Genomic DNA, 24,637 nt, shown 5'->3' with positions numbered 1-24,637 from the left:
TCTCACATTAAAAAGATATTTATTGCTTTATTGACTTGAATGTGATCACAAAGACTAAACGCAAAAAAGACATGGACATTCAGAAGTCATTCAGCTGAAACTCTTGGGTATATCCCATTGGCTTCCATTCATACCTTTCAACTGTCCAGATTTTTGCAGAATGTCCAGATTTTTGGTTTGTTCTTCATAGAATATATGGTTTTCTGGCTAATCACTGAAATAAGTCAATAAACAATGACATATGTTTCAGTTTCAGACTTGAAATTCTTCAGAAAATGTATATTAACATAAACCCTGTTACTAGCAACCTTCTAAGTTTATAAGTGCAACATTTAAATCTGTCCCTATTTTTGGGCCATTGCCCCCCCAACCAATCAGGCTTTGCCCAGATTTCTTGTACAGGAGGTTTAAAGTATCACACAGTGAAAACTCTACAGTGCATGTCTGTTTTCTTCAGTTTTTTCCCCATGTAAAACTGGAAGCAAACTTCAATTATACATTATCTGATTCTGCTTATGTTTGTTGGCTGAATGGCGGGTGAATGCTGATAGAAACATTAGTACATATTTTCTGTTTATTTTATTGAGAAATTATTTTACATTTTTTAATAAAACTGAATAGAAAATGTGCTACAAAGCATGAAAGCTTTGGATTTGGTTGTTCTATATGATCATAAGTCTGCCTGTCTGGTAATTTGCAGACGCAACTTGATACTTAGGAAACATAACCATATAACAAGTAATAGCTTTTTTTCATAGACACATTTTTAACTGGGTTTTTTTTTATTGAAGACAATACTTTTTGGGAGGTACAGAAGTAAAGTTAAGTATCAATCAAGTCTATACCAATATGAGATTTTAGGAATTATAAAAAAGGGTTATTGTTACTCCAAATATGCTTAGTAAAATGTCCCTATAGTTCAACAGTAAATGACTGTGATGGATGTTGTGAAGTTGAATCATTTATGACTGCAGATATTAGGTTTCTTCTTGTCTTCCCGAATATAAGCTTATAGTAGCTGCTGATGTTGAACATCTGGCTAGAATAGGTGGGTTGTTATGCACTTATTTTAATAATCTGTCTTCACTATTTCACTATAAAATGTAGGGGGCAGCATATATCCTGGCAGGGTATATCTTATCTGACTGTAGTTGCAGTCAGACCATCAGCAGTAGTAGTCAGTAGCAAAATCCCTGTTGAATTCAAGACTCCTTTTATTTTATCTTTATAGTAAATCACCGGGTTTAGATTTTAATAACTTTTCTAATGTCAACATGAGTTCACAGATGGCGTTGACTCCCTCTGTTGCCATCTGTGTGCCTGTCCCTGTCTCACATCAGAATTCCTGACATGACCTTAGCCCTTATGATACTTCACTTCAAATATGAGTGTGGTCTATCATGGTAAACAACCTTAGAAGACTCAGGATAGCAATGCGGCAGAGAGACATTGCTAAGTATTCCATGCACATCTCTAAGGCATGAAAGGCTTTTGTCTTCAGCATTATAGTATCATCTCCATGCATGCTGCTACATTTCCAAAACAAAATAATTGAATTTAGCAATTATCAGATAACTAATGGGGTCACTCTAGGGGGGATCAAATTTGTGCCAGCATGGGATGTGATGATCAAAATGCTAGCCAGTTTTCCTGGAATTGTTGAATATACACAGGCCCCAGTTCCAAAAGACTTGCACTCATTGTGACCACTTACACTGACAGCATGTGTTTTGGAATCCACTCACCATAGTAAGACTGTTTATAGACATGCCATACACTGAACCAAGTCACTTAAAAAGAAAGCAGGCCTTTTGGAATCAGGGCAGACTTCAACTGAGAGCAACTATTTTGGGATCTGGCCCACAGTGTTTCCTGTTAACAGTGAAATTACATAATTGTATATTTTATCACCTGTCAATTTATAATTCACTGCCAGAATGAGATAAAAGTTGTCATATGAAGAGAAGAATGTGCCATAGACTGAGGAAGTAAATACTCATTTATTAAAAAGATGCTGAATATTTGAACATTTGAGAACTTATATTAGTGCAATAATTACTAATGAAGTATATATAAATTAAATGGTATATTGATTATCACGAGAGTATACAAGTGCATGCTGTGTATCCCTTAAGTTGTATTCATCTTGGTAATAAAATCAGAAATTGACCCAAGAAAGCTGGTTATGACTATGACTGTGATAAAGAAGTCAGTACAATAAGATTAAAATCTTGAAATGCAATTTATTTTTGTCCATTTGTTTGTTTAATGGGTTAGTGCACTGATCACAACTGACTGTTTGCAGACACAGCCAGAGTGAATGAACATGTACAAGTTTAAATGCTATTTGCAAAGTGATGACCATTTACAAAAGTAAATAACACAATGATATACAGAACGAGAAGCTTATCAATATAAACAGATGGGTCTAGGACATTTCACTGAATGCACATATCACTGAAACTCAAATGAATGAACACAAATCACTGAAAGCACAATTCACTGAAAACTCAATTCACTGAAACACATTTCACTGAAAGTTATATATGGCCTTTTCCCCACTGTACTGCGACCCTGGATTTAGTATATATAGTAAGGGGGGTGTGGGGGGTGTAGCCCCCCACATATTTTAAATATATATTATGTTCGGAAAAGAGTAATATATTGGAATTATAAGTATCCATGTAGTTCAAAATATTTAAAATATGTGGAGGTTGGTGACCCCCACACCCCACTTACTAGATATACTAACTCCAGGGTCGCACTACAGTGGGGAAAAGGCCATATATAACTTTCAGTGAAATGTGTTTCAGTGAATTGAGTTTTCAGTGAATTGAGCTTTCAGTGAAACGTGCACACTAATTTGACTTTCAGTGAAATGTGCATTCAGTGAAATGTCCTAGACCCAAACAGATTTAGACACTAATCTACAATCAAATGTAAACAGCTGAGGAAATGAGTAAGGTATAAGAACATAAATAAGAGGGTAGTAGTGGGAATGTATTAAGTGGGAATTGTTCAAGAAACAGGTGCAGTGCAGAATTTGGGAGTAAGACAGGCAGCCCAGGCTCTTTGAAACTTTGCAAATGGTAGAATGCTATTAAGGAGGAAGCATTTAAGACTGAGGTCAGGATAGCAAGTAAAATGCAAAAAAAAAAAAAAAAAAATCAAAAAGTATGTATATGCCAAGAGGGAGTCTGTTGTCAAAAACTGAGAGAAGGGACTGCGGCCAACTGATGATTTGGCCTGAGTAGTGACATGGGCATCTGAGTAGAAGGTGTCTAAAAACATCTTTTATGAAGTTTGAAAGATTGGAATTGTATTTAATGGAAAAGGGGAGAGATTGTCAGAGATAGGGGGGAAATACTGGTACTGTACAATATGCTTGGTAGATTGAATCTTGGAGTTGTGAGAGATGCAACAGATTGTCAAATGTTACAAACATTGTAGACTGAAGTTTTCTTTTGGGTAAGAGTGGGGCAAAAAACTAGAGATACCTTAGTTTGAATGTCTGAGTCCCAAATAGGAGGTTGCCCCTTAATTTAATAAGTATCCTCTTTGCTTTTTTTAAGCATAAGGCAGTGCTGTTTAAATGGAGGAGACATATCTAAGATGTGACAGATTGAAAAGGAAAGAGTTTGGAGTTTATTGGAGTTTTGCATGAAGGCTGTGCAAAAACTAGGAAGGCCATATTCTAGCTGAGCAAACAAGACACATTTACGTATTGCAGCTCTATCAGTTTAGGAGATAAATAGAGAGCCCCCTCACCTAGAAAATCAGGAAGTGTATTTTTCATTTGTTTTTCTTCTCTGTGGAAGTAAAATTTAAGTGACTGATCAAGCCAAATGCCTAAGTACTTGAAGGATGATGTGCCTTTAACAGTGCTGATGTTTAAATCAAAAATAGCAAGCTCAGAGGGGCAGCTGGACAGTCTGTGGGCATGTGGGGAGTTCCAAAAAGCACTGATTTGGTTTTTGAATGGCTTGGTAGTAAGTTGTGCATGATTAGCCATTGCTGTAGATTAAGTAAATCAGACTGTAGCTGAATCTGAATTCCTTCATGGGAGGAGTTTGATCATAGCCATACCATCAGCAGCATAAAGGAGGCAGGATGTGGGGTAAGTCTGAAAGCAGAGAATAGAAGGGGGGGATAAAAATCTTGTATTTCTTTGAGAAAGGGGATTGTGACAGAAAAGGCTTTACCTGTTTTGACTTTGAAGTGACATTTATTTAGAAAACTTTGGAACCAAGGTAATATGTCATTATTAACACCTATTTCTAAGGGGTGTTAAATCATATCAAAAGCTTTTTTAGTGAGATCTATGAAAAATGCAACAGTACTGTTGCCTATGTCTTTGTTTAAAATGATATCTTTGGTGAGAGTACAGAGTGTAGTCATAGTTCTGTGGCCTGGCCAAATGCTATGCTTATAAATATGGGATTAAATGGGTAACCATTTGAAATGTCAGGACTGTGTCCCAAGACTCTCACTCTACATTCCAATGCACCCTGCAAACTATTAAGATCCAACCCAACACTCTCATACTAGGTGACTTCAACTACCACTCCATCAGCTGGGAAAATTAATCATGCACCAATGAACTGGCCCAACGTTTCCTGGAATTCATCAATTCCAATGCCCTGGATCAGCTCATTCTTACCCCCACTAGAGGAAGCAGCACCCTTGACCTGGTTATTACTAACATGAGCACTTGTTGCTCTATACCAATAGTCAATTCCTCCCTGGTTAGATCCAACAACAAACTAATCACCATGGAAATCCACATGTCACCCAAACACCCCGCTAAGGTATCCACCATGAAAAACTTCTCCAAACCTGTCTTTGGACACCTAAAACAGAGTTGTCTAATTTCACAGCACCCATGCCAATGGAAAATAGATGCATGACTACCGAATCATACACTATTGCACTGTATGAACATGTACATAAACTCATGGAACTAGCCATACCCAACAGAACCAAGATGCTCTCCTCCAAAAAAAAAAGCAAGCCAATCTGGTGGTCCTCTGCCATTAATAAACTCTACAACAGAAGGAAGAAACTGTTGCAGAAAAAAGTGAAGTCGAAAGACTGGAAAAATTCCCCTTATTAGCCTCAACAAAAAGTTGAGATGACTCATCAAAACCTCCAAAGCCAGCTATGAAGGCAGAATTGTGGCAGACACTAAAAACAACCACAAAACCTTCAACAGTTATATCAAACATCTCCATGGCAATACCCAGATTTGCTCTGAGTTACTGCACAATGGTACCTCCTATACTGAGCCAACTGATATTGCCAACATACTGACCAACAGAGTCCATGCCTACTTTACCCCTCTCTCCCCTAAAGGAACAATCTAAATACTGGAAGAATCCTAGGCACCCAACATTACTGCAACACAGGTTAAAGCTGCATTGTCTAAGGGCAAGAACACGGCTTCCATGGGACCCAACAACATCCCTGGCTGTGCTCTACATGAATTACAAACTGAACTGGGACTACATCTGTGTGCTCTATTCAATCATAGCCTCACCTCAGGCTTTGTCCCTACTGAATGGTGCACTGCTACAGTCATCCCTCTCCATAAAGGGGGAGCAACTACAGACCGTGGGAATTATCGCCTCATTAGTCTGATGAGTCTGATATGTAAGGCTATGGAGTGCATCATCATGGACCTAATTAACAAGGATATAGGGAATCTTCAAACTCTAGACCCCACGCAATTTGGCTTTGTGAAAGGTAGATCATGTCTGCTCAACCTGGTTGACTTCTTTGAGTCACTCACTAGAGTGGTGGATGAAGGTAAGGCAGTTCATACAGCCTACCTCAATCTCACCAAGGCCTTTGATACCATTGCCCACTCAGGAATTATTGATAAACTCAGCAAACTAGGCATCAACCCCTATATCATTAGGTGGGTTGCAAATTGCCTCACAGATAGAACCCACAGTGTAAAAGTAGCAGACTCCAAGTCAGACTGCCGACCAGTCATGAGTGGAGTCCCACAGGACTCAGTCCTGGTCCTATCCTGTTTGGCATCTACTTCTCAGTAGTCCAGGCCAACAGGGAGGGACTCTGGCTAACCAAATTTGCACAGATGGCTGCAAGCTGGGAGCCATTATTAACTCCCCAAGTGATGCAGACATCCTACAGAAAGGCCTCACTGAGACCAATGACTGGTGTCAAAACCATGGCCTTAAGCTTAATGCCACAAAATGTGTCATCATCCCCTTTGGGAAAAACTCAGTTCCCACTAATTACCTCATTGATGGGAGCCCACTGAACACTGAAAGTGTTATAAAAGATCTGGGTACACAGGTTGACAGCAACCTCTCTTTTGACCACCACATTGCCACTGTGGTCAGAAAGTCCTTCTATTTGACATATCTCATTACCAAGGGTTTTGCATCCAGGAAGAAAGAGGTCATCATTTCGCTCTACTCTTCCCTCAATAGACCAATCATAGAGTATAATGCCCCATTTGGCATGTACCTCACTAGACACCTGCAACAGCTAGAGAGGCCATAAAAGTACTTCACAAAGAGGATTCCAGGCCTTAAACACATGTCCTACATGGACAGACTCAAAAAACTCCATCTATTCTGTCTCATATCGTCAACTAAGAGGCGTTCTCTGCTTGACTTATAAATTCATGTCTGACACAGCTCTGTTAGAAATGCTACATCGAAAGAAATCCCAATCCCTCTGCACTACATGCTCCAGAGACCTCAACCTCATTACCACAATCAACAGAACATGCTGAAGAGACAGGTTCATAACCCAGAGACTACTCATGCTCTGGAACAGACTTCCCATGCATGTCAAGCAGAGCACCTCATGAGCCCTCTTCAAGTGAAATCTTGATGAGTGGATGGGAAATAGAAAGTTCACCCTGGGGATCACACCAGTGGCTCTACTTGATAGAGGCACTGGGAACTAATGATGGGTGTCACAATGCCAGGGCACTTCTATGGGCTAGGCTTGTAAAGGCCCCAGGGCCATTAGCCTAGTACACACCTATGAACCTATTAGTCCTGAAATGAGGAAATGGAATGGCCAAAAGAACAGATTTATATTTAGTAAGTGCAAAATGTTATTTTTCAGAATATTCTCTTTTCTTCAAGGTATGGTGATCTCGGAGTTAACATATATAAGTTCAGGTGGGGGGCTTGCCTTCTGAGATTAACCTTTCTTCTGTTTTTTCCATCTTTTTTTGGCTTTTCATCACTTGGAATTTTGAGTACTGAAATTTCAATAGGGAGCTGATTAAATTACTTCACCTACCTTGAAAATATGAAAATATCTTACTGAGAAAGTGAAGACATCTATGGTGCAGTGATAAAAGATACAAAGAGTGGTCATGATATTGGTAGCCGTAAAGTTTCCTTGTGCCCTACCTGGCATTTGGAGAACATTTCTTTGCCTAATCAATCCCCTTTGCCATTGGATGAGATGCCTGTGTCAGTGTGAGGACCCACAACATCTACATCTCTGAGGTCATGTCCGCTTACACTTGCTAATTAAGACTACCATGAGGTGATGGAGAGCTGAGCTAAAATGCAGCCTCCAGGATCCAGACCACAATGCTGCTGTACCTCTAAAGGATTAGGGCTTTATACATCTTTCTCTGCTTTGCTGTCTCCCATCCAGGATGGGCTTTCCAGTTCTTCACTTCCAGCTTTGTTAAGCACCTGAGATTTTAGCTAAACTTCGGTCATGCATGCCTTAATCAGGCCTTTATCTCTCTCTGCCTCTGGATCTGGTTTTCATGTTTGAGCTTTAATATGTGTTTTGCAATGTATTTTTATTTTGTGTTGTAACACTGCATTGTATTGGTGGAGATACTTAATATATATATATATATATATATATATATATATATATATATATATTTATAAATTGAAAATTAGGGGTCTACATTATGACATCGAAAGCTCAGGTCAGCGAACACATGTTCGCCGACCGATATACAGCGAAATGTCATTTCGACTAATGGTCACTACACTGAATTTTTTCCTAGGGGAAAAAATGCTTGGCCAAACAGAAGCAGCACAGCATTACAAACCTAACAAAGTGGGGGGCTGCACCCCCACACCCCACAATATAGGGGGAGGGCTGCACCCCCACACCCCCCTAACTAAATATATCAACTCCAACATCGCACTACAGTGGGGAAAAGGGCAAATCCATGAAGATGGCCAAGAGTTTTTTTTTCCCCTAGGAACAAATTTGCTGTAATGGCCATGCGCAGAACTAACATTTCGTTTATTGGTCGACGAGCAGGTGTTCGCTGACCTGAGCTTTCAATATCGTAATATAGACCCAAAAATTAATAGTTAATATACAATAATTTTTATTTTCTATACTTTTTGTCAAAAATGAAAATGTATATCGGAATTTCAACTGGTAAAGTCAATAAAATATATGGTTAAAAAGAATATAACAATAAAGAAGTGCAATGCTCTAAAAAGCAATTTAATAAGAGATTAAACACAAATTGGGGTGGTATGCTTGATAAGGTGTAATTTATTTGAAGAGTGGACCCAGATGCAAACAATTCTTCATAATGATGGCTCAAGAAGCAATGCAGTTTATTAGACCTAAACCTTATTATTATGATATAAATATATTGCCTGTATTAAAACTGAATAGCATAAGTGGATCTTGGCACAATAATGCATGCCTTTGTTGTCTTCTGATTTGACTGTTGTAGGATACTTACCTTGGGCTTTGGGATGAGAACCTTGCCAAACGTCTGCACAAAACTCTGTGACTAAGATGTTGTTTACTACTCCTCAGTCCATTTCGTATAAGACACAGGAGACATTACACTGACTGTTTGGGAGAAGAATCTGTAACAATTCCCATCAAGACTGGCTTGTGAAGAAAGCAACTCTGAATTATGAAGTTTACAGACAACCAACATAACCCTTAAAAATCACAATGGGAAGATGAATCTTTAAGCATAGCAAGACAGAATATAGCTAAGGTAAAAGGAAAAGACGGAACAAGATGTTCCTGTTATGTCTTAACCTTTTATTGGGAAAGTAAAGACAGGATGTTTTTTTTAGCATTTTTCTTTTTAGCATCTTTTTCAGGAAAGACTTTAGCTCATGGTCACATTTCAGGAGGTCACTGCAGAATTTTTAAAAATAAGGCAAGAGTGTAAGCAAATTTTACTGGCCCAGAATAAGGAAAGAAATAGAAAATGCAACCTTCTTGTTCAGAATGTTAAAGAAAACTGCACACAACCCTAGATCTGAAGGTCTGCTGACAACAATGCTTAATATATGTGTCATTTGAATACATAGATGTGAAAGCTTGGGGCGACTACTAATATCTAACAGTAGGTATCAGAACATAATAGGGATAATGCAGTACAACACAAATCCAAAACCTGCACCATTACATAAAACTAATAGTAAGGCTATTGCCAGAGTTGATGCTGCTGCTCTGAATGATGGGTATTCCTATATGGGGCCCCTTCAGAAGTTCAAATTTTCATAAACTCAAAATTCATATTGTCAGAATTATATGATCAAATCTCTGAAAATTCAAAGCTTTTTAATGGAGATCGGAGTACAGTGAGGATCAGGGAATTTATGCTTTTTCCCACTGTAGTGTGATCTCTGAGATGGTGTATATATAATATGCAGGAGGTGTGGGGTGTGTATGGAGGTGGCAGTCTCTGGGAGACAAATCTGTCCCTCCAGCACATATTCAAGTCTCCGGCTATATGTATGTCCCTGGAACAGGTATCCCTAGTCTCATTTGATTTACGGATACAGAACAAATTCATTAGGTTTGGGTCGGAGATTGCTTTGTAAGCCAGGCACAAGTCTTCCATAGGAAGTCTATATGATAGTGAGCATAGTGACAAGGACTTTATTCAGGCCATATAAGGCACTTGCTGGAGTCCCTTGATCATTTTTGTTAGAAATCTCTGAGGTTTCTCCAGTTGCTGCAGGTGCTTTATATGGTACATGCCAAAAGGGGCATTATACTCAATTATGGGCCTGATTAGTGACGAGTATAAAGGGGATATGACCTCCTTTACCTGAGAGGTGATGCCTTTGCTAATCAAGTGTGCTACGTAGAAAGCCTTTCTTACTACAGTAGATACATGGTGGTCAAAGTTAAGTTCACAGTCTACTTGTGATCCCAGATACCTTATCAGTTCATAAGTACATAGGGTTGTTGTTGTTGTTTGTCTTTCAGCTGTTCCCGGTTTGGGGTCGCCACAGCAGAACTCCGGTCCGCTAATGATTGGCAGTAGATTTTCACGAACGCCGAGGTGCCAGCTCAACGTTCAACATTCAACAAAGGCACACCCATTTACGCATGTCTTTCAAATGCCCACCCAACTGTGGGGAGGACATGCAAACTACACGCAGAAGGCACTCCCCACACTCCAGCCAAGAACCGAATGGGAGAACCTCTTGCTGTGAGGCAACAACGCTACCGCTGCACCACTGTTGATAATTTGATAGATAGTGTGAAGGGGTATTGTTTTTACTGAAGGGATTGATAATGCATTTCTTTACATTTAACTTGAGACCGTGGCTAAGACACCAGTCATTGGTCTGCATAAGACCCTCCTGAAGCATACTGACATCATTTGGGAATTCGATAATTGCACTCAGTTTGCAGTTGTTCATAGGTAGGTACTAGGCTATTGGTCCAAGGGCCTAAGTAAGCCTAGCCAACAAGGTTATCTGGCTTATGTCACCCAAGAAAATTAATTTCCTGTGCCTCTGTCGAACAGAGCCACAGAAGTGATCGCCAGGGTGTATTTCCTATTTCCCATCCACTCATCAAGATTTTTCTTGAAGAGTGCTAATGAGGAACTTTGCTTGACATAGATGGGTAGCTTGTTCCAGAGTATAGGAAGTCTCTGGAACAGGAATCTGTCCCTCCAGCATGTCCCGTTTATTGTGGTGACAAGGTTTAGGTCCCTAGAGTGTGTAGCTCGGAGGGATTGGGATTTTATTAGGTGTAGCATGTCCAACAGCTCTGGGTTTAACATAGCTTTATATGTTAGGCAGAGATCTCCTCAGAGTAGGTGATATGCTACAGAGTAAAGCTGCAGTTTTTGGAGATGGTTAGTGTAGGACATCTGTTTGAGGCAATAATCCTCTTTGAGAGGTACTTCTGTGGCCTTTCCAGTTGCTGCAGATGTCTTGTGAGGTACATTCCAAAAGGGCGTTGTACTCTATAATGAATCTAATGAGTGTCGAGTAGAGGGGAACAATGACCTCTTTTTTCCTGGATGGGAACCCTTTTGTGATGAGGTGTGCCACATAGAAGGATTTCCTGACTACCGTGTCAATGTGATTATCAAAGGACAGACTACTGTCCACCTGGGTCCCAAGATCTCTTATCACACATTCAGCATTAAGTAGACTGCCTTTTATGTGGTAGTTCATGGGTACAGAGTTTTTACCAAAGGGGATGACAATGCACTTTTTGGCATTAAGCTTGAGTCATGCCTCTGACATCAGGCATCTGTCTCATTGAGGCCCTTCTGTAGGATGTCCACATCATTTGGGGACTCAACTATGGCTCCTATTTTGCAGTCATCTGTGAACTTCATTAGCCAGAAGCCTTCTGTGTTAGCCTGTACTTCAGAGAAGTAGATACAAAACAGGAGAGGTCCCAAGACTGAACCCTGTGGTACTCCACTTGGCACTGGTTTGAAGTCAGATTTGAAGTCTGCAACTTTAACAGTGTGGTTTCAGTCAGTGAGCCAATTGGCAACCCATCCTGTCTGTAGGGATTTATACCTAGTTTAGTGAGTTTAGCTATAATTCCAGATTGGGGGATGGTGTCAAAAGCCTTGGCGAGGTCACGATAGGCTGTGTGAACCATCTTACCCTTGTCTATGGCTTTAGTGACTGCCTCAAATAAGTCAATCAAGTTCAGAAGGCATGACCTGCCTTTCACAAAACCCTTGCTTTGTGTTTTTACATTTGCTTTCATGGACTAAAGAGGAAATGGGGACTAAGCATAAATCATACATACTCATGTACAGTTTCAGTAGCACAGATCCAAGCAGTGGGGTTGTGCAATTGATGGCAAAGTGTTTGCTCATGCGAGATACACATTTAAGGACTCCTACTGCAACTTGACAAATACTTATACTGTGGTGTTCTTACATGGTTCATAACACAAATGTTGTGTCATAATTTATCTCACCTTCAAAATTTAGTGGTACTACTTTCCCCATTTGCAAGTAGTTAAGTGATACACAAATGCAGTTCTCTGCTCCATTAAAAACATTTTGATAGTCTTATTACTTTGCTCACCTCTGCACAAACAAGTTGAGTGGAGGGGTGTAGCAGTCAGCACTTTGGACAGTACTGAGTGGAAGAAAAGCACCTGCTGCCTAATTGACTCATGGCAGCAGGGGTAAAGCATCAGTAAACTTCTTTCTTTGAAAACAGATGATAAAGGGTTCACATCCAGGTCAATTAAAATGTTTTACATATATATTCAGGATGTCATTAAATAATTAAATGTGATAATTTGATCAAATGTGAGAAGGAGTGCCTATAATGAAGTACTGTATAGAAACAGAGTACTGAATTGATTAACGTTAATGGCACACTTATGAGCTTACATATTCATACATTCATCAGTGCAATGAAATAAAAGCATATGACATTTTAATATGAGTGCCTTTAATCTGAACTGTGTATTATATTAGAGTGGTGTGTTTATTCAGCATTGCGTGAAGTCAACCGGACCATGCCACAAGATGTGAAGAACCATTCACTGTTGCTCGGCATTGGTGCACGAGGCCAAACTCTGTACAAACACAGAGGACAAAAAGTGAAGGGCTTCAGTGGGGATTTGTTACTTATGTGTGCAGTGCATAATACTATTTTTTGACCAGCTAAAAGGTGGTAAAATGGGTTTGATAGGAAAGTGGTGAAATGGGGGGCAAGCAGTGGAAAGAATAAAGGGAAAGCAATAGAGGAATTTGCAGGAGGGAGTTGGGAAATAACTATAGCTTTCTATTTCTTTAACAGTGCAATATGAAAAATATGTATAGAGTATTAGCTGAATGTGGACTGTTACATCAAAACGTGTGTGAAGTGGACACCTATGTATGGGGCGATTTTTTTTTACATCAATAAGAGAGGAATGTTGGGTCAATGATGTAGGTATTTCTGGGTCAGGTAAGTAGGATAGGTGAGAAAGCATATTCAGACATACACAGCAAACAAGAGAAGAGACAGGGATGGTTAGTGACACAAAACATTGGGGGACACCATGATTGGGGTTAGGTAGTGAACAACAGAGACCTATGACCATCAAACATGGGGATAGTTGGAAACTAGTCCTCACCCACAGGACTCTCATCACTGTCCCCTTACTCTGCTGGCTGTTGGAGTGCTTGAGGTCTTCTCCTGTGGACCATGAAAGAGAGCATCCTCTCCATCCAGTGTAGGCGAGCACACATAGTGCTCTACATGACCCTATGCACCAATCCTGGCAACTCCTGTCAGGTGACAAAGTCACCACCTCTGCCAGTACTCCTGGAGGGTACCACAGCACCAGCTGATGGTGTAGTGCTACTTGATGTGGAGGGCTCAGGTAGTGCAGGGGTAGTGAAGGCAGTACTGTCAGGTCTTGTCCATGTGCTAGGCATCGGTGCAGTAGCCGGTGGATCTGGGCAGGTTGAGGCATGGGGTTTGGCCTACCTCCTTGTGGTGTAAAGCATTTTGTGATTTTTCAAAGGTGTATGACATAGAAACATTTTGATGGCACACAGAAAAATAAAAAAGAGAGGTAAGGGTTGGGGAAAGAGAAAAAAAAAAGATAATTAGCAACATCATATGTGACATACAATGCATTATCACTGTAATGAAGTATTTTATATTTCTCCGTACTTTTACATTTAAGTATACTTAAGACCTACAAACCAAAACTAATGATTGCTCAAAGTAATAGTTGCAATGTGCATATATTGCAAATACGCTTTGTTAAATTATACTAATTTCCATTAACAGCAGTGTATTTATGTCACTTTTGGTAAAATCAAATTATTGTAATATTTTTAAATAATTTTAGTATTGTATGCCTTTGTTATCTGTGATATTTGAACTGCATATCATTGTTGGAGCCTTCCTGTGTCCTGAAAGAGTGCTCTTCAAACTATCTGGAGATATACAGAGCTGAGTATATTTTTCTGGCACTTCAGAGTTGTGTACTGGTAATTGTTGTTTGACTAATTTTATATCATTGCTGGCTGACTTCAGAGTTGTGCACTGATATTTTTGCTTCACTGTATAGTTTTTCAGATCTCTGCTGAAGGTGTTCATTTTCCCATACTCTCCCTATTCCTGTGTTGTTGTTTAAATTTGGAGGCTTTTGCAGTTGCCCGCCCCCACTGTAGATTTGATCTGGGACACTCCCCCAGTCCCATCTCTTTACCTCATTCTACCTAATAGACTTCTTTTGCATTGTTTTTAGTCATTTTTAATTTAATTGCATTTTTAAACTGTTTGGTCTATCATTGCTACATACTCAAGTGTGCTAGCTTGCACTGTATTTGAATTGTTTTGACTGCTGCTTTAGCTGCTTTTCTGTATATATATAAAAAAAAATAACTTTCCTGTAACTAGTGTAGTCCAGATTCAGACTTGCTGTATCCAGGACTGTATGTAAGCTTCTGAGCACCCACCCCCCAAGCTTTCTGTGTTGGAGAGAAGCCTTCTAGCTTATCAGTGGGAGTGGTAAGCACTAGGTAACCTATCTACCACAAAAGGAGTGGTTCTGGCCCAGAAATTGTAGTTAATGGCCGTTTGGGCAGTTTTTCCATCTCTATCAACTTTCTGATTTAAAAGCTCACATTTGCACGTGTTTCCCCCTTTCCTGTAACTAGTTTAGTCCTGATACAGATTCTTACTTTTAGCACTTGAATTTGCTTATTCATGATCAGCACTTGTTCAGAACTTGTAAGCACTAAATAACCTACTAATTACTACAGCACTCAACCTTCCTCATTACCTCGAGGAAAACCGTTTTGGTACTTACTTTCCTAACTTGCTTAGAGAAAAACAGCTCTTGTACTCACTTTCCTCACTTCTCTAGAGGAAAATAGTTTTTTTATTCAGGCATGTCCAAGGGTCAGCTCCCAGTGTTCTCACCTGTCTATCTGATGAATCTGGGCATCTTGGGGCAATGTAGAAATTGTCTCATGTACACAGACAACCCTCTCCTCCTACCACCCAACACTACAACCTGTGAGAGATGCACTTATCTAGCCAAACTGGAGGTAAAGCTCTCTCCAATCAAGACTGAACTTGACAGTCAAGAGGAGAAGGTAAACACTTGCACCACACCACACTCATCACACAGTCTCACTAAATCTACCCCACCAAAATTCACACATACACATACAAAAACATTTGCGGAGGCTCTCAATAATAATCTGCTCAAGCAACAGAGACCTCCAAAGCAGAAATGCAAGCAATCTCCACCCCCCAACACAACCCAAATGACACATAGCCCACAGACTCAGTGTGCCACTCAACCACAGCCAATAAGGCAAAACAACATACCCAAACATACCCAACACACTAGTCATAGGCGACTCTATAGTCAGGCACACTGATGTCCCACTCACCAGGCTAAACAAGGAGAAGGTTACTGTCAGCTGCCTGTTGGGTGCCAGGATCCGCCACATAACCCACGCACTCAGGTCACTCCACAACAAGTACAAATATGACTCTGTCATTGTCCATGTTTGTGTGAACGACCTGAGATGTACCTCCCTGGACTACATGAAAAGAGACATGGAAGAGCTCTCCGATCTTGTAGCCTAGGCAGGTATAACCCTAGCCCTGAGTAGCATTCTGCCATCACCCAGAATGATGCCGCAGTACAAGGACAAAATGATTGACTTCAACAATTGGCTAAGCTTCTGGTGCCATTCTAAAGGGATCCAGTATCTGTCTGCCTGGGATTACATGGTCAACAGACCACGATGCTTTGCCAGAGATGGCCAGCACCTGTCACCCCTGGGATTCTGGATACTGGCTAAGGTTCTTGCCGCCCCTATAGTGCCTTTTTTAGGCAAGGTTCAAATGACAAATTCACCACAACAGGAACAGGCAAGCAGAAACTGAGGGTGATGCTACTCAATGCCAGAAGTCTAAATCTCAAAATGCACTCACTCGAGGCACTCCTCAAAATGGAGAACATCAATATCTGTGCAGTGACTGAGACCTGGTTCAAGGCTCCAGAGAGCACCCCTGCACTACCAGGCTATAACTCATACCACACTTTTCGGCCATGTAACCTGGACCGGAACACCAAAGGTGGAGGTGTATCCATATTCATTAAGGATATCCACACCTTCAGGCTAGTTGCTCAGCATAATGCAGCCGAGGTTATCCAAGTGTAACTAACTCTGGGCAAAACTGCAATCCAAACTGTAGCTTGCAACAGATCACCCACCATGCCCCAGGATACCCATTCCTCTTTTCTTGATGTACTGGAAAATATTAGGGTTCAACCAAACACCCTAATAATGGGAGATTTCAACTACCCCACCATTAACTGGGAAAACTACTCATGTACCAACTCCTTCGCTCAATGCTTTCTGGAATTCATAAACTCCAATGCCCTGGATCAACTTATCCACACTCCCACCAGGGGCAACAATATCCTAGATCTAGTCATTACCAATATGAGTGACCGGTGTTCCACACCTGAAGTCAATGCCTCATTGATCCGATCCGACCATAAGCTAATTACCCTAGATATCCACATCCTGCCTCCACCCCCCATTAAGGAAACCATAATAAAAAATTTCTCCAAAGCCAACTTCATGCTTCTTAAGACAGAAGTGGTGAACTTCATGACACCCATGCAGATGGACAATATAGTTACAACTACTGAATCCTACACAATTGCACTTTATAAGCACTTACATGAGTGCATGGATTGTGCTATCCCAAACAGAACCAAGATGCTATCCTCCAAAAAAAGGAAGCCAATCTGGTGGTCCCCTGCCATAAACAAACTGTACAACAGAAAGAATAAACTCTTGCAAAAGAGAGTAAAATACCGCAAGTGGAGGAGCTCCCTGGTCAGCCTCAGTAAGAAGCTGTGATCCCTGATAAAATCCTCCAAAGCTAGTTATGAAAACAAAATTGCCACTGATTCTAAAGACAACCACAAAGCATTCTATAGCTATGTCAAGAATCTGAATGGCAACACTCAGATCTGCTCTGAATTACAGCACAATGGCACTAAATATGCAGACCCAACTGATATTGCCAACATCCTGGCAGATAGGTTCAGTGCTAACTTTACTCCCTCTCACCCCCTAAAGAGCCCATCTCTATACCGGAAGAATGCAAAGTTCCTGTAATCACGGCTGCACAGGTAAAAACCACACTCTCCAAAGCCAAGAACACAGCATCCATGGGACCAGACAACATCCCAGGCTGTGTTCTACATGAACTACAGAATGAACTGGCACCCCACCTAAGTACCATGTTCAATCATAGCCTCACCTCAGGCTTTGTGCCTGCTGAATGGCGGACAGCAACGGTTATCCCACTCCACAAGGGGGGAGCTACCACGGACACGGGAACTACTGCCCCATTAGCCTGACGAGCCTGATCTGCAAGGCCATGGAATGTATCATCATGGAACTTATAAACAAAGACATTGGTAATCTCCAAACTCTGGATCCCACCCAGTTTGCATTTGTAAAAGGCAGATCTTGTCTCCTAAACCTGATAGACTTCTTTGAAGCAGTCACCAAAGCTGTAGACAAGGGTAAGGTGGTTCACACAGCCTATCTAGATCTTGCCAAGGCTTTTGACACCATCCCCCCACTCTGGAATTATAGATAAACTCACTAAACTAGGTATAAATCCCTATGTCACAAGATGGGTTGCCAACTGGCTCACTGACAGAACCCACACTGTGAAAGTAGCAGACTCCAAATCCGACTTCAGACCAGTGACAAGTGGAGTACCACAGGGTTCAGTTCTGGGTCCTCCTCTGTTTGGTATCTACTTCTCTGAAGTACAGGCTAACACAGAAGGTCTTTGGCTAACAAAGTTCACAGATGACTGCAAACTAGGAGCCATAATCGAAACTCCTAATGATGTGGGCATCCTACAAAAGGGCCTCACTGAGACAGATGCCTGGTGTCAAAGCCATGGCCTCAAGCTCAATGCCAAAAAAGTGCATTGCCATCCCCTTTGGTAAAAACTCTGTACCCATGAACTACAACATAGGTGGTAGTATACTTAACACCGAAAGTGTGATAAGAGACCTTGGGACACAGGTGGACAGTAGTCTCTCCTTTGATAATCACATTGCCACAGTAGTCAGGAAATCCTTCTGAGTGGCACACCTCATCACAAAAGGTTTCTCATCCAGAAAAAAAGAGGTCATTGTTCCCTTCTACTCATCACTCATTAGATCCACTATAGAGTACAACGTCCCTTTTGGTATGTGCCTCACAAGACATCTCCAACAACTGGAAAGGCTGCAGAAATACCTGACAAAGAGGATTACCGGCCTCAAACAGATGCCCTATGCTGACCGTCTCAAAAAACTCCAGCTTTACTCCGTCACATATCGCCTACTTAGCGGTGATCTCTGCCTAACATACAAAGCTATGTCAAACCCAGAGCTGTTGGACATGCTTCACTTAAAAAAATCCCAATCCCTCCAAGCTACACACTCTAGGGACCTAAACCTTGTCACCACAATCAACAGAACATGCCGGAGGGATAGATTCCTGTCCCAGAGACCATACTCTGTAATAAACTACCTAAATATATCAAACAAAGCTCCTCATTAGCACTCTTCAAGAAAAATCTTGATGATTGGATGGGAAATAGGAAATTCACCCCAGGGATCACCTCTGTGGCTCTGCTCGACAGTGGCACAGAAAAATAATTTTCTTGGGTGGCAAAAGCCAGGGTAACTTTTTGTTTGGGTTTGTATAGGCCCCAGGGCCGATAGCCTAGCACCTACCTATGAACCTATGAACCATAACATCTGATTACAGTACTGCACTTCACTCTTACAGTTAGCTTGTACTAGAGACTGCAGCATATATGTTTGCTTTTTCTGTTCATTATTCCCTATACCCCTCTTGTGGACCTTGTCCACAAACCTGGTCAGCGACAGCTCCTTGGTTTTGGCCTGAACTTCTGAGAAGTATATACCAAACAGCAGGGGGCCCAGCACTCACTCTCGTGTCACCCCACTGGTGACAGGCCTGCAGGCTAATGTGGAATCATTCACTTTGATAGTATGTGGCTGGTTTGTGAGCCAGTTGGCAACCACCTTACAATAAAGAGGTGTACATTCAGTTGCTAAGTTTATCAGTAATACCTGAGTGTGGGATTGTGTCGAAGGCCTTGGCCAAGTTAAGGTATCCTGTGTGCACAGATTTGCCTCGACAATGGGCTTGGTCACATTTTTGAAGAAATCCACCAGGCTTAACAGGCAGGCTCTGCCCTTGACAATGCCAAATTTGGTCGGATCCAGGATTTGGAGGTTACCTATGTCTTTATTTATGAGGTCCATGATGATACGTTCCATGGCCTTACAGATGAGGCTGGTCAGACTTTTAGGTCCATAATTCCCTGGCTCTGATGCTAAGCCACCTTTGTGGAAAGACAGTAATTGTTGCTGTTCTCCATTCCACAGGAACATAGCCTGTGGTTAGGCTGTGATTGAATAGGGTACTTAATGATGATGCTAGTACATGTTTCAGTTTGTTTAGAAGACAGTCTTAGATGCCGTCTGGTCCCATAGAGGCTGTGTTTTTTGCCTTAGGCAAGGCTTTAATGGTCTGCTCTTGGGATATGTAGGGTGGGGGAGGAGTTTGGGGCAAGGTTTGTGATAAGATTGGAGAGCAGAAAAATGGATGTATATAGACCCCCATTTTATTATATGTGCTTTTGTTTAAACATTGCCAAACTTCTTCAGATCTAACTCAAAACTGCAAGTATCCACTTTTAAAACTTTTCCTCATCACATGACTCACCAGTCCCCACTAGAGTCACTAGATCTTAAAGATACCATGACCAAATATTCCATTAAAAACAATAAACTACCTTGACGCTGCTTTTTAAATAGCAGAAGACATTATAATTTATAAGCCTGGCCTATAGTTATGTGGCTTTTCGCACCCTTTAGTTTGAATAAAAACTATGCCTATCATTTTTCTGTGCCTCTGTCAAGCAGTGACACTGAAGTAATCCCTGGGGATTACTACTATAAAAGTAGTACAACAAAAGAAGGCGCCTGGCATTCATTCAATACATGTCATGTTATGATCATTTGCAGCAATTAAATTATTACTTTATTATAAAAAAGCTTAAAAATCATTGTAGTTGTTTTTACCATTTAATTATAAAATTACTGTTAAAATACTACAAAAAAATGAGTTTTTAATCATTTATATAAATAAATAAATACATACATAGCCCAGTGTATAAATGAAAAACTTATAAAAACATATGGAAAGAACATAAAAAATATTTAAAAAATGTTATAAAAATGTGCAAAAAAGCATGCAAAACAGTACATCCAAAAGCATGAGAACCCCCTGCTTGTCTGTAACAGTAATAATGCTATGTTAGAAGTCCTAAATCTATCTATTCAGGGCCCTGTGTTTAAGCATACGATTGGCAGATGAATATTCATTCAGACCTGGCCATGAATATGCATTAAGCATGACTTGCCATTTTAATTCCTTCGCCTTTAAGTGTAAAAACCAAAGTCCACCCCTTGGGCTTACCAATACTTTCTCTGTTACCATATATTTAAATTCATCGCCCTCATTACTAATAACATGTTTAGCTAGAGCATTAGTTAATTTCTGCTTCTTAATAGCATATTCATGCTCATATATTCTTTCTTTCAAGGTTCTCTCTGTTTTCCCTACATAGTATGAAGGAAAATCTTGACAAGTGGCCAAATATACCACGCCTTTTGTTCAACAGTTGTATTTACCTCCTAGCTTATACTCAATACCTCTTATTTCAAAACTATCCCTTACATTAATTAAGGCACAATAATGACACATGCAGCATTTTTCATTCTCGGGGTCCTTCCATTTGTGCTTTTTGCTCTAACACAGCCTTAATATCTGTACCTCTTCTTGTGATTAATCTAGATCTTCCTTTTAGTGTGTCCCTTAGATGGCCATCTTCCTCAATAATTACCTGATTTTTTACTAGTATATTTCTTCTTGTCTCATAATCACTAGTGTAAGATATAATAAAACTAGAGGTATAAGTTACTTTATCTGTGTTGATGTCCCCATGTATTTGCACCTCATTTTTTTCATTACTTAATATCGGCTGAAAATAGCCACTTTTTCTTTTCTGGGAAAGCTCTCCGACCTATTCTGTCAACAATCTGTTTGCGTAGCCCCTCGCTTTAAAAATTCTTTTCAAGTTGTCACATTCTATTTGAAACTCTTTATCTAATGTGACCGTCCTGGTTGCACGGACCAGCTGTCCCTTGACATAATGTCACAATGCAAAAACGAGTTGAAATATGTTTCCTTCCTATATATTTTAGAAAGAAATCTTTTAACATATTGATCTTTACATGCATTTACATCTAAATAGGAAATAACAGTGTCACTCATTTTGTATGTAAAGGTCACAAAATCAGTAGTGTCATTTAAATAAGTCATTTTCATCACCAGCCCTCAAAATAAAGATGCCATTCAGGTATCTTAAATACAGGGACATGATTTCTTTATATTCATGCCTATTTAAAACATACTTCTTTTCCCACTGGACCATGACCAAATTTGCAAAAATGGTGCCACATGGTGACCCTATGACCACCCCTACATTCTGTAAAAAATACCTTCCCTCAAAATATATGTAGTTGTTTTGTAGTACAAGCTCAATCAGATCCACATGAAATTAATTTCTGATTATGATATAGCTTTTTCAAATAAAAAGTCACTGACTCAGTCAATACCCAGCTGTTGTGGGATCCCTGAGAAAAGGTCTTTCACATCAATAGTAAGAAAGAAATAGGCATCATTGTACTCTGCTTCATTTAACTATTTCAAAAAATGCCATGAGTCTTTGCATATTTGTGTTTCTTGTTGCAAAAATCTTTTAACTTAAGATCTAGATATTTAGCACAGGCATAGGTGACAGAATTGTGCCCTACCCTTAGAGGATTTGACATGTGGTCTTATTTACCTGTTGAGGCCGTGGAGGGTGCTTTTCCCTTGTTGGGACCTCGGCCCAATTTTCTTATACAGCAACTTTTTGCATTTGCTGTAAAGTTTGTTGATGCTGGATATCCACCAGGGCAGCTTGATTTTATGTGAGACTCTAGTTGATTCTCTCTGGAACAGCCAAATTTATATAGTTATACAAGTGATTGTACAGGGCTTTAGTGTAAGCTTTGGTGTAATTACCACTTACAATGGGGGCGGGCTTATAATGCATTTATATCTTCCCCTAGGAGGATACAGTTTGCCTTGGTGAAGTTTTTTAGTCTGACTTCGCCCTTTGTGAGTTCTGGTGTTAGTGACAGTTTGAAGCAATTGATTTGTGGTCAGAGTTAACTAATTAGAGTACGACAGCTGTGGTGGTTCATCTGTTTGTCATGTTAGTAAGGACCAGAGCTAGTATGTTTGATCCTCTTGCTGGGATTTGAACAATTTGTTCCAGGGCATTTAAGTTAACAAAGTCAAAGAACTTTTCCACAAGTGAGTTAGGGCTAGAGTAGGTTTCCCAGTTGGTGGTGGGATAACTGAAATGTTCCTTGACCAGAGTGTTTGGCAATATTTGAATTGACAACAGTTTGGTCAAGTAGGCTTCATGGGCATAATGATCCATGGAAGAGGATGCATAACTAGCTGTGACTTGAATGCAGGTCTTATCCACAGTAATCTGAACTTGGAGTAACTCCATAGAGTTGTCCTGTCTAACTAGTTGGGAGGTGAGTTTCTCTCTAATATGGATAGAAGTACTGCCTCCTTTGGTTGTCACACATTCTTTTTGTGGTCTGAAGGTGTGGAAAGTATTGTAGACTTGTAAGGCTACAATCAGAAACTCAATCATATCATCTTGACAATACGAATTTTGAGTTTCTGAAAACTCAAGCTTCTGTCATAGACCCCCCGAAAGCGATACTTACTGACAAAGTCATGCCCTTTATGTCAAAGATGTTTGAGGTCTACCAGTGTTTCAAGTTTAATCATTTGCAAATGTCCATGCATCATCCACAGACTGTTTAGCAGACAGGTTCAGTAAAACACTGACATTTGTATTTTTAAAACTAATTGATAAAGATGGTAAACATTGGACTAGCTGTTACTCCATTTGCTGGGTGCAGTAAGAGAAGTGTTACAAGATTCCAGTGACTTTACCATACTGGAACTTTTCTACAGCAGGTATCTCTGAGGTCTGCTTAATATTGCTAAAGAGACCTACTCTACCTTAGTAATATGCGGTAACCCTAACCCTGTCCCTGCACATACCACTACAATGAATCTTAACTTTAAAAAAAGCCCTTCCCATAACACTACCTCTAAACAAGACAGCTTGGAACCTCACCACAGACACACAACAGACACACACACAAACACACACACACACACACACACACACACACACACACACACACACACACACACACACACACACACACACACACTTAGCCCTTTAGCTAATCCTTAATCTAACCCTAACCCAAACACATTCACACAAACATACACACCTGCACCTAGTATATATCCCACTTACCTTTTTAACAAAGCAATCATTCAACGTAACATCGGTTCAATAAACAGGACAGTCACACAACCACTTCAGGCTGTCGACCAAAGCAATAGCTAATCAAATACATTACCAGTGCTAGCTTTTCAGTGTCTGAACCTTCCTTTAATTGCGGTTTGTTTAATAATCAAGACCTCTCTATATCTTGCCAGTGTCTGTTTTCTATGTATGCACTGTCTCCTTCATTTAATATTTACTAGAATATTTGCAATTGATATCTACTTCTGCAATGTGTAAGATGTCCTTGAATTACAACTTGTAAGCTTTTAAGCTTTGATTTTTCTTTTTATGCAGATTTGAACACATTTAAGGGTCTTAAACGTAATTGGTAAGTATGTGCACTATAAATAATTTAATTAATAAGGTGAACAAAACAAATGTCATAAAAGCAAGAAAATTATTAATTATAATTGAAAAAATGCAAATAAATATTCATCCATAAAACTTACACCTGGAGGCTGGTCTTTTGCAAATAATCCATAGGTTTCTCTATTCATGTGATGTCTGTATGTTGCTTGTTCATTTTCTCCAAATCCATAAACATACTCTGAAGGCAGACGTGTAGAAATTTCAATATACTGATCAGTGAAGCTAAAACCAGGTACTTGTGAATTCCATCTATAACACATGCAGTAAGAAATGGATGTATATTATGTTTTCTGTCACTGCTGGAGTCTGCAATGTTCAAAAATACATGAACCTCAGATGAATAATGAAATTCTCATACTACATACAAAAACTGAACATCACATCGAACGTGGTTTGTGTGAGTATTCTGAAGTTGAAATACAGCTCGCTTTCTGGAAAAATATTCATAAAGGCCT

The 24,637-nt window shown here is 40.1% G+C and overlaps 1 protein-coding gene across 1 annotated transcript in view; it reads right to left on the bottom strand.

Moving 5' to 3' along the window:
* LOC122800743 (maltase-glucoamylase, intestinal-like) overlaps positions 1–24,637 on the bottom strand; it is a 1,506,799-nt gene that overhangs the window by 721,122 nt on the left and 761,040 nt on the right. Inside the window, exon 28 of the mRNA XM_044069982.1 lies at positions 24,263–24,431. Within this exon, the coding sequence (XP_043925917.1) occupies positions 24,263–24,431 (169 nt within the window). The remainder of the gene's footprint in view (positions 1–24,262; positions 24,432–24,637) is intronic.

This window comes from Protopterus annectens, chromosome 4.part1, assembly GCF_019279795.1.
Source record: "Protopterus annectens isolate FY-2018-M chromosome 4.part1, PAN1.0, whole genome shotgun sequence".
Taxonomy (NCBI): domain Eukaryota; kingdom Metazoa; phylum Chordata; order Ceratodontiformes; family Protopteridae; genus Protopterus; species Protopterus annectens.
This window is presented reverse-complemented; position numbering and strand designations above follow the sequence as displayed.